This window comes from Engystomops pustulosus, chromosome 8 (genome assembly GCF_040894005.1).
Source record: "Engystomops pustulosus chromosome 8, aEngPut4.maternal, whole genome shotgun sequence".
NCBI lineage: Eukaryota > Metazoa > Chordata > Amphibia > Anura > Leptodactylidae > Engystomops > Engystomops pustulosus.
The window spans coordinates 119,020,803-119,032,739 of record NC_092418.1 but is presented as its reverse complement, the minus strand read 5'-3'; the positions used below and the strand labels follow the sequence as shown (position 1 = coordinate 119,032,739).

At 43.3% G+C, this 11,937-nt stretch overlaps 1 protein-coding gene across 1 annotated transcript; it reads left to right on the top strand.

Annotated features, from left to right (window-relative positions):
- The first annotated feature begins 6,680 nt into the window (after nt 1-6,680).
- Nucleotides 6,681-7,743, top strand: LOC140075974 (uncharacterized). Its single transcript, XM_072122456.1, has one exon. It carries the CDS (start codon nt 6,688-6,690, stop codon nt 7,684-7,686), a length of 999 nt encoding a protein of 332 aa, XP_071978557.1. The 5' UTR covers nt 6,681-6,687; the 3' UTR covers nt 7,687-7,743.
- The last annotated feature ends 4,194 nt before the right edge of the window (nt 7,744-11,937 follow it).

Genomic DNA, 11,937 nt, shown 5'->3' with positions numbered 1-11,937 from the left:
TCGGCCTTTGCTATGGATATGTGCGCCACTAAGCGCAGAACACAGCGGTCGCAAGTCTCACTACAAATTGCTCAGAATTGGCAAGTACATGCACTGCAGAAACTACAGCCACCAGCAGATCAACCAGAAATCAAATATATAGAACGCTACTGTAGGCTTCAAGAAGCTGTTTGTATTCTCCTATGGCTATTTTCTAGCCAAGTATCAAAGGAAGCACACTACTATGCCAGATGAGATGACACTGAGTTATTGCCTAATAGAAATCCAACCCCTACTGAATTTTCCCACTTCGGCCTTTGCTATGGATATGTGCGCCACTAAGCGCAGAACACAGCGGTCGCAAGTCTCACTACAAATTGCTCAGAATTGGCAAGTACATGCACTGCAGAAACTACAGCCACCAGCAGATCAACCAGAAATCAAATATATAGAACGCTACTGTAGGCTTCAAGAAGCTGTTTGTATTCTCCTATGGCTATTTTCTAGCCAAGTATCAAAGGAAGCACACTACTATGCCAGATGAGATGACACTGAGTTATTGCCTAATAGAAATCCAACCCCTACTGAATTTTGCCACTTCGGCCTTTGCTATGGATATGTGCGCCACTAAGCGCAGAACACAGCGGTCGCAAGTCTCACTACAAATTGCTCAGAATTGGCAAGTACATGCACTGCAGAAACTACAGCCACCAGCAGATCAACCAGAAATCAAATATATAGAACGCTACTGTAGGCTTCAAGAAGCTGTTTGTATTCTCCTATGGCTATTTTCTAGCCAAGTATCAAAGGAAGCACACTACTATGCCAGATGAGATGACACTGAGTTATTGCCTAATAGAAATCCAACCCCTACTGAATTTTCCCACTTCGGCCTTTGCTATGGATATGTGCGCCACTAAGCGCAGAACACAGCGGTCGCAAGTCTCACTACAAATTGCTCAGAATTGGCAAGTACATGCACTGCAGAAACTACAGCCACCAGCAGATCAACCAGAAATCAAATATATAGAACGCTACTGTAGGCTTCAAGAAGCTGTTTGTATTCTCCTATGGCTATTTTCTAGCCAAGTATCAAAGGAAGCACACTACTATGCCAGATGAGATGACACTGAGTTATTGCCTAATAGAAATCCAACCCCTACTGAATTTTCCCACTTCGGCCTTTGCTATGGATATGTGCGCCACTAAGCGCAGAACACAGCGGTCGCAAGTCTCACTACAAATTGCTCAGAATTGGCAAGTACATGCACTGCAGAAACTACAGCCACCAGCAGATCAACCAGAAATCAAATATATAGAACGCTACTGTAGGCTTCAAGAAGCTGTTTGTATTCTCCTATGGCTATTTTCTAGCCAAGTATCAAAGGAAGCACACTACTATGCCAGATGAGATGACACTGAGTTATTGCCTAATAGAAATCCAACCCCTACTGAATTTTCCCACTTCGGTCTTTGCTATGGATATGTGTGCCACTAAGAGCTAAACACAACGGTAGCAAGTCCCCCTGCTAATTCCTCACAAAATGGTAATAGATGCAAATTAAAATAAAAAAAGTAGAACGTTATTGTAGCCCTAAGAAGGGCTGTTGGGTTCTTTGAGAATCACTCCTGCCTAACAGTAAGCTAATAGAACACCCTAACGCTTTCCCTGACCAGCAGCAGCTCTCTCCCTAGCGGCATCCAGAGACAGAATGATCCGAGCAGCGCGGCCAGCGGCTAGTCTATCCCAGGGTCACCTGATCTGGCCAGCCAACCACTGCTATCGACGTGTAAGGGTACCACGTCATGCTGGGTGGAGTGCAGAGTCTCCTGGCTTGTGATTGGCTCTGTTTCTGGCCGCCAAAAAGCAAAACGGCGGGAGCTGCCATTTTCTCGAGCGGGCGAAGTATTCGTCCGAGTAACGAGCAGTTTCGAGTACCCTAATGCTCGACCGAGCATCAAGCTCGGACGAGCATGTTCGCTCATCTCTAATAGCGATATTATAGCCACATGTACATAATCAGATACTTCTAAAAGAATAAGCTACCTGCCACCTGATGTTCTGGATGTATTGGGCCGGGCTGCTGCCCCGGATACTCCAACAATGTGAGAAATCACTCAGCAAGTCTAGAGACCAAAACACATCTATTAATCAGTTACTTTTGCACCACAATGGGGCTCATTTACTAAGGGTCCGAATCGCGTTTTTCTGCTGGGTTTCCCTAATTTTTCCGACTTGCAGCGAAATGCCCCGGGAATTCGGCGCACGCGATCGGATTGTGGCGCATTAGCGCTGGCTTTCACGTGACAGAAATCAGGGGCGTGGCTGTAGGAAAACCCGACGGATTCGGAAAACCTGCAGAATTTTAAAAAATTTGTGTCGCAAAAATAGCACTTACATACACCGAGACGGAGAAGGTGAATTCCGGCGGACTTCAGCGCAGCAGCGACACCTACTGGACATCGGGCGCATGACCTTAATGAATCCCGGCAGAACCTGAATCAGCATCGGAGAATGTGCCGCTGGATTGCGACTGGACCAGGTAAGTAAATCTGCCACAATATGTTGTAGAAATCAATGACAATAGGGCTCATTTACTTACCCGGTCCAGTCGGATTCTGTGGCGTGTTTTCCGACGAGGATTCGGGTTCTGCTTGGATTCACTAACCTTGTGCGCCCGATATCCAGTAGGTGTCACTGCTGCACTGAGGTCCGCTGGAGTTCACCTTCTTCTTCATGATGCATGTAAGTGCTTGATCTTGCGACACTTTTGGTTTTTTAACCCCTTAAGAACGCATGGTTTTTCCGCTCATTTCTCGCTCTCCAACTTGAAAAATCCATAACTTTTTCATTTCTACGTGTACAGACCTGTGTGAGGGCTTATTTTGTGCGTAACAAATTTAATTTCCTGTAATGTTATTTATTTTAACATGCCGTGTACTGCGAAGCTGGAAAAAAATCTCAAATGTGGGGAAAAAAAACCCGCACATGCATCACGTTCTTGAGGGCTCCGTTTTTACGACTTTGACTGTGCGCTCAAAGTAACACATCAGCTTTATTCTTTGGTTCGGTGCAATCGCGGTGATGTCAAATTTATAAAGGTTTTATTGCGATTTAATACATTTTCAAAAATTAAACTAATGTGTACAAGAAAGACAAATTTTTTTGCCATTTTCTGACGCTAATAACTTTTTCATACTTCGCTGCATAATTTTTTTGCAAATGAGCCGACGTTTTCATTGCTACCATTTTGAGGTCTGTGCGACATTATGATCCCTTTTTATTCCATTTTTTATGTGATGTAAAAAGGTGTAAAAGTCGCATTTCAGAAATTTGGGTGCCATTTCCAGTCTTGGAGGTCACCACCGGCCGTAACCGTTTTAATATTTTGATAGATCGGGCATTTTGGGACGCGGCGATACCTAATGTGTCTGTGATTTTTACTGTTTATTATGTTTTATATCAGTTCTAGGGAAAGGGGGGGTGATTAGAATTTTTAATATTTTATTTATTTATTTTTTTTACTTTTTTTTTTCACTATTTCTTAGACCATCTAGGGTTATTGTTCCCTAGATGGTCTAAGAAATAGTGAAAAAAAAAGTTTTTCCTACCATATACTGCAATACTTCTGTATTGCAATATATGGCATTTTTGCAGGTCATTCATTACAATGAGCCACCAGCTCATTGTAACGAATCTGCAGATGCCATTTAGCCTCGGGTGAAATGAAGACCCGAGGCTACCATGGCAACCGATCGTTCGGGGGAGCGACGATCGGAATAAAGATGTCCTTTGCCGGCAGCAACGGAAAGGTTAATAGCCGCAATCACTGCAAGCACCGACCGCGGTTATTAGCGTCGGGGGTTTGCTGCAATAGGCAACAACCCGCACCCTTGCATTAAGAGGACTTAGCCCATGAGCCCTCTTCATACATACCCTGCCCCTCTGTGCCGTAGAGCTACGGCGCAGAGCGTTAAGGGGTTAAATTCTGTGTTTTTTCCGAATCCATCAAGTTGTCCGAAATCCGAATCCCAGCGGAATTCGGCGCAAAACGGAAAGATTCGGGAAACCCGACGAAAGTGCAGCCGCGGAACCCTTAGTAAATGAGCCCCAATGTTTTTATTTATTAGAATTATCATTATTATTGTTATTTAGTTATACATGTAATTTAGTTACACACCTGAAACATGTGTCTCAATGAGTTGTGCAAGTTATTAGACCTGCTTTGCCTTGTGTAAACCTGAGTTACAAAATGTGCCAAAAATATAGGTCTATGATGTAAATAAATGGTGACCGAGGAAACAGAGGCAATACACACAATAGGACCTTATATGATAGAGCAAAAAACTAACTTTTTGTGGTGTAAAACCTTGTAAATTATGATATTCTTCTGCTCCATGAAGCCATTTCCAGGACAGGGCAGTCACATGGTCATTGGAGACGCCTTGTCTGCGTGGATTTGCATTCCCTATTGTTCAGGATGTGGAATCAGTAGGGAATCACAAAGAGGTATTTCACATGGTAAAGATTTGTAAATGAAGTTATCTAGTTTTATCAGAAAGACACATCCTGGTCTTTCTGTGGTGTGAAGGGATGATAAACCCATAACAAAGGAGAACAATCAAAGTGCCATAAACCATCAGCCTGGCTGATAAGGAAGTGGGACCAACACCCTTCATTTACATGGGGGAGGTTGTTGGGACAAAAGGGGGAAGACCAAGCGATATAAGAGACCCAAGCACAACTCACATGAGGAGAACTTCTTGGTGGAAGATCTTACTGGAGGAGCTTAGACTGAGAGACTCAGACACAGAATGGAGAGAGAACAGGTCCAGATATGTGCAGAGGAGGGAGCCTGGGAAGGAGGACATGACGCTGGTGCCAAGGACCCCCAGAATGGTGAGTACTGAAAGCCATTGCCTCCTAGAACTCTGTCCCATTCTTTCTGCCTATATCCACTTCACCCAAGTGGTAGATATGTAAATGTGTAATATGTATCTATCCTATTAGGGTTGGTTTGGAAGCATTTTGATTGACATGTGCCCTTTGAAAAACACTTGCACAACACCTGAATAATACTCTATGGAAAACATGTGGCGATTGTTACTGAACATCTGCTTTTCATTGTGTGTTCACATTTTGTAGTTAAATGCATCTCAACTGCATTGTGATCCGTTCTGATGTGGTTTTAGGTGCATTTTCTTAAATTAACCGATGAAAGTCATTAACAACAATGTGGAGGTATAGGGGTGCAGGAATATAGAGGTATAGGGGTGCAGGGATGTAGAGGTATAGGGGTGCAGGGATGTAGAGGTATAGGGGTGCAGGGATGTAGAGGTATAGAGGTGCGGGGATGTAGAGGTATAGGGGTGCAGGGATGTAGAGGTATAGGGGTGCAGGGATGTAGAGGTTTAGGGGTGCAGGGATGTAGAGGTATAGGGGTGAAGGAATATAGAGGTACAGGGGTGCAGGGATGTAGAGGTATAGGGGTGCAGGGATGTAGAGGTATACGGATGCAGGGATGTAGAGGTACAGGGGTGCAGGGACGTAGAGGTATAGGGGTGCAGGGATGTAGAGGTATAGGGGTGTATGGGATGTAGAGGTATAGGGGGGCAGGGATGTAGAGGTATAGGGGTGCAGGGATGTAGAGGTATAGAGGTGCAGGAATGTAGAGGTATAGCGGTGCAGGAATGTAGAGGTATAGCGGTGCAGGGATGTAGAGGTATAGGGGTGCAGGGATGTAGAGGTATAGGCAGGCAGATGTATGAGGGAGGAGGGATATAGAGGTGTGGGGATGCAGAAATCGAAGGGATAGGGGTGCAGGGATATAAATATATAGGGGTGCAGCTATATAGGGGTGCAGTTATGTATAGGTATAATGGAGTAAGGATGCAGAGGTATGCTGTGCAGGGATGCAGAAAGGTAGTGGTACAGGTAATTAGGGGGGCAGGAATATAGAGGTATAGGGTGCAGGAATGTAAAGGTGCAGATATGGTAGGGAATAGTAATGTACAGGTGTAGAGGTGCAGAGATGTAGGAACATAAAGCATGAGATATGAACAAAAAAGGGTCAGTCATCTTTAATCTGGAAATTTGTGTGTCTACTTTTGTTATATCAGGCAGCTGAGTCAGTGTTTAATTTTTAAAGATGTACAAAGGTTGCAATCTCTTCTGCAAACTCTTCTGCCTGAGTCAACTCGGCACTGGAGTACATTTGGGAAATATTTGTGACTTTTTTCTGTGATTTGCCTCAGATTTGTGGATTTCCATATGTCCACATTTGGAAATAGAAATAGAAATATCAGGCACCACATTGAGAAACTCTGGAGTGGCACATTTTGTTGGTGAGTTTTAATGAGAATTCACACAGGAGAGAAGCTGTTTTTGTGTTCAGAATGTGGCAAATATCTGAAAATGAAATCATAAATGATAAGCAATAAGACAATTTAGCAATGTATGTAGACATTTTTATAAATATGTATATATTTTAAAATGTTATTAACTTTGTAATTAATTATCCTGTTATTCCCGGCAGATGACGTTACTTGTGGCTCTGAGGCACATCTGATATCTTCCGATATTAAAGCTCATGATTGTGGGATCACACAAGATACAAATAAAGAACCCAACAGCAGAAGGATTCACCCTCAGACCTTCACCACAACAATCTATCATCTGATCCTATTACATTGGGCATTTATTCTGATATGTCACATTCTAAAAGTCAGATAAGAAGTCACCGAAGACGGGCTGGACCTCCTGGAGATACCACTAAGGAGAAGACTCTTTCATGTTGTGAATGTGGCAAATGTTTTCCTTCTAAATCCAAGCTCCTTGCACATATGAGAATTCACACAGGGGAGATGCCATTTTCATGTTTAGAATGTGCCAAATGTTTTATTCAAAAATCAAGTCTTGTTATACATGAGAGAATTCACACAGGGGAGAAGCCATTTTCATGCTCAGAATGTGGAAAATGTTTCATTCAAAAGTCATATCTTGTTAAACATAAAATAATTCACACAGGGGAGAAGCCATTTTCATGTTCAGAATGTGGAAAATGTTTTATTCAAAGAACAAAGCTTGTTAGACATGCGAGAATTCACACAGGAGAGAAGCCATTTTCATGCTCAGAATGTGGAAAATGTTTTACTAATAAATTTGGTCTTCTTAAACATGAGAGAATTCACACAGGGGAGAGGCCGTTTTCATGTTCAGAATGTGCCAAATGTTTTATTCATAAATCAGATCTTGTTTTACATGAGAGAACTCACACAGGAGATAAGCTGTTTTCATGTTCAGAATGTGGCAAATGTTTTATTCATAAATCAGATCTTGTGTTACATGAGAGATTTCATACAGGGGAGAAGCCATTTTCATGCTTAGAATGTGGGAAATGTTTTAGTAGGAAATCACATCTTGTTGTACATGAGAGAATTCACACAGGGGAGAAGCCGTTTTCATGTTCAGAATGCGATACATTTTTTCCATATAATTCTTTACTTAAATTACATCAGAGAATTCACACAGGGGAGAAGCCGTTTTCATGTTCAGAATGTGGCAAATGTTTCATTGGAAAATCAGCCCTTGTCGTACATCAGAGAATTCACACAGGGGAGAAACCGTTTTCTTGTTCACATTGTGGCAAATGTTTTGCTCAGAAATCACAACTGTACAAACATCAGAATATTCATACAAGAAAGTAAGCATCTTATACGGAAACTGTCTTCATGAAGGGCATTTTCCAGAAGTGGTGATGCTGGTAATGCTCAATATAATAATTTTTTGTTTTAAACAGTTTTACTTCTTTACAATCCTTTAGTTAATCCTCTGTTTAGTTTTGTTAATCCTTTTCTGAGTCCCAGGGGGTGGGGGGGGGGGTCACTTTAAATGTAAATGGTCATCTGCATAATTGCATCTCTCCTCCCTTAGCATCGCTCCTCACTCCTCCTCAGACCATCACCTCCCACATCCTTTCTCTCCTCCTCCCCCTGTAGACAACTGTTTACACTCATCACCTTTAATGCTTAGAATCTGACAAACGTTTTACTTTGATGAACAAATTTTTACATATGAGAGAAGCCACAAGCGGAGAAGCCATATTTATATCAAACATCTGCATTTGTAATTGAGTTTGATGATGAATTGTATGAAATGTATTAACCAATAAACTTCACATTAAATGACAGAACTTGTACAAATATATAACACAATCAGAAAAGGAGAGAAAAATGTGGAGGAGCTTCGGATAAAGGAGCAGCTGATGTTTTACCTTAGTAAGGACATTGTATTCTTACTGTGGGATTTCTGTTTAAAGAAGACACAATTGTTCAAAATAGGTTCATATGTCAGTTCCGATCCGGCTGTTAACCTGTTCTATCCCGCAGTCAATGCACTGACTTCGGGATCTATGTACCTGCGTAGGGTTCCCTCCTTCTCCTCCTGGCCTCAAATCCGGGCAGCCGGGACCTAATGAAGGTCCCCAGGTCTGCCGTAGGCACATCATGCCTGCTCAATCCAACCCCTATGTTGATGCATCGGCTGACACTTCTAATGTAATTCAAAACATGGTTATTGCAGTGCATTAGTATGAACCAGTGATCACATGATCACTAGGTCATATGATAGTATTGAAAGAAAAAAAATGCAAAAAAACCACATAAAATAAAAATAAAAATTATTAAAATGTATCAAAAGCCCCTAACACATATAAAACAATAAATAATAAAAAAAAGTGGAAAAATTAAAAAAAAACACAACATATTTCGTATCACCGCATCCTAAAATTCCCAATCTACAAAAATGTAGAAATGCTTATTGTAAAAATCGCAATGCCCCGAAAATCTTAGCAATAAAAACATTAGCCCATCCCGGATTAAAAGACATTTTAGCCGACTCCGTACTCCTAAGCATGAAAAAGTTATTGGAGTCAGAATATGGTAAAAGTAATCATTTATTTGGTACAACAAGTTTTAATTTTTGGTAAAATCTACTAACACCTAATAAAACCTAATAATAACACCTACGTAAATTTAGTATCTCTGTGATCATATGGAACCAAAGAATATATTACAGATATAGGCGTAAAAGAGAGCCCGCAAGAAAATGGTGCAAATGTGGTTTCTTGTCCTTTTTACAGCAATTCAAATTGTATTTTCACTTCCCAGTACACATCATGGAATATAAAATACCGTAACTAGGAAGTACAATTTGTTACGCAGAAAATAAGCCCTCATACAGCTCTGTACACGGAAAAATAAAAAAGTTATTGATTTTTGAAAGTGGGTAGCGATAAATAGAAAATAATATGGAAAACGCCCATCAGTGACAAGGGGTTAAAATTCCCCCTATACTACAAGATAAAATGTTAACAAACTCTCTGGGTGGTTAGAGATGAGCGATCATACTGGACCGAGCTTGATGCTCGTTCGAGCATTAGCGTACTCGCAACTGCTCGGTGCTTGGACGAGTATTTCGCCAGCTAGAGAAAATTTTTGGCGGCCAGAAACAGAGCCAATCACAAGCCAGGAGACTCTGCACTCCACCCAGCATGACGTGGTACCCTTACACGTCGATAGCAGTGGTTGGCTGGCCAGATCAGGTGACCCTGGAATAGACTAGCCCCTGCCCGCGCTGCTCGCATCATTCTGTGTCTGGATGCCGCTAGGGAGAGAGCTGCTGCTGGTCAGGGAAAGCGTTAGGGTGTTCTATTAGAATAGTGTTAGGCAGGAGTGATTCTACAAGAACCCAACAGCCCTTCTTAGGGCTACAATAACGTTATATATATATTTTTTTTATTTGCTTGTGGCTGGGCTTGCTGGCACTAGTAGTGCAGCTAGTACCATATTGTGACGAATTTGCAGGGAGACTTGATGGATTAGTGACACACATATCCATTTTAAACAGCTAAGTGGGACAATTTATTGGGGGTTTGATAGAATTAGGCAGAGTCTGCCAATTTTTTTTTTTTTCAAAAGTGAAAGTCACAGCACAAAATCCTTTTGTGTGTTGTCAGTGGTACAAATGCAATTTCATCTAGCTTAGTCTGCCTGCTACTGTTTAGCAGCTGGTCTCCAGAAATCCCAATCCACATTCTCTCTGCCGGTGAAGCGTACTGTACATCACGTGTGGCGTAATCTAATACGGTTTTTCGTTCACATTAGTACCGGGACATTCAGCAATCCGCATTTCAGTTTGCTTTCTGATTGCTTCTGCGTGTTTTGTTCATAAAAAAGTAAAAAAAAAAACAAAAAAAAGTTAAAAAAAAAGAAAAGACAAAAAATGTTTTTTCTCTTTTAATTTTTTTGGGGGTGGGAAATCTCTGTTATAGCAATCAAATTTTGTCTACTGTAGTTGAACGGTTGTGCCTGCTACTGTTTAGCAAGCTAGACTCCAGAAATCCCAATCCACATTCTCTCTGCCGGTGAAGCGTACTGTACATCACGTGTGGCGTAATCTAATACAGTTTTTTTGTAGACTGTTATTGGGAAAATGTTGAAACCGAGGGCTAAAGGTAGAGGACGGGGATGAGGGCATGGGCGTGGGCATCCAATTACTGCAGGGGTCAGAGGCCGTGGTCCTGGGCCACTGGGCAGAGACAATACCTGCTGATGAGGGAGCAGGGGAACGCCGCAGACCTACACTCCCTAGCTTCATATCTCAACTTACTGGGACTCGTGGTTGAGCACTGTTGAGGCCACAACAGTGCAAACAGGTGATGTCGTGGATTGCAGACAATGCTTCAAGTCATTTGTCCACCAGTCAGTCTTCCACGCAGTCCACCCACGTTACTCAAGTGAGCACTCCTCCAGCTCCTCCACCTGAACCTCCTTCCCCCCAGTCTGCCCCCTCCCAGGAAAATTTGGAATTTGATCCGGCATACTCTGAGGAACTGTTTTCTGGACCCTTCCAAGAGTCACAAACCACTTCTCAGGTTGCTGCTGAGCTCTTTCCCTATGCCCAGGTTTTCCAATGGTCGCAGTCTGTGGGTGATGATGTCATTGTTGACGTAGTGGAAGAAGTGTGTAAAGAGGTGTCGGACGATGAGGAGACACTGTTGTCAGACAGTGGTGAAGTTGTTGTCAGGACAGGAAGTCTGAGGGGGCAGCAGACTGAGGGATCGGAGGATGATGAGGTGACAGACCCAAGCTGGGTTGATAGGCCAGGTGAAGACAGTGCTTTTGAGACGGAGGCGGGTCCTATACCAGAACAGGTTGGAAGAGGCAGTGGTGGGACCAGACGGAGAGGCAGGGCCAGAGCTGGTGCATCAGCGCCAAATGTTTCATGTAGTGAAGCTCCCGTGGCAAGGGCTATATTTTTTCAAGTCTGGCGGTTCTTTAAAGAAACAGCAGATGACTGACGGACTGTGGTGTGCAACCTGTGCCAAACCAGGATCAGCAGGGGTTCCACCACTACTAGCTTAACCACCATCAGTATGCGCAGGCATTTGAGTGCTAAACACCCCACTCAATGGAACCAAGGCCGTTCACCTCTGGCTGGGTCCACCACTGCGACTTCCCCTGTGTCATTCGCTGCCTCTGCTAGTCAGCCCCCTGCCCAGGACCCCGACACAAACACCTCCCACTCAAAAACCACACCTTCGCCTCCACGATCCTCCACAGTGTCCACCAATGTCTCCATATGCAGCGTTCCGCTGTCTATACCCCAGACGCTAGAGCACAAGAGGAAATACAGTTCCACACACCCACACACCCAAGCCCTCGACATCCAGATCTCCAAATTACTGAGCCTGGAGATGCTGCCCTATTGGCCGATAGAGACCGAGGCCTTTCGCAACCTCATGGCGGCGGCCGCCCCTCGGTATTCGGTCCCCAGGCGCCACTACTTTTCCCGATGTGCCGTCCCAGCCCTGCACCAGCACGTGTCAGACAACATCATCCATACCCTGACCAACGACATTTCTGACAAGATCCAACTAACCACGGACATGTGGACGA

Excerpts from the sequence above, each read along its gene's own strand:
- LOC140075974 (XM_072122456.1), top strand. The coding sequence starts at position 6,688 with ATGTCACATTCTAAAAGTCAGATAAGAAGTCACCGAAGACGGGCTGGA.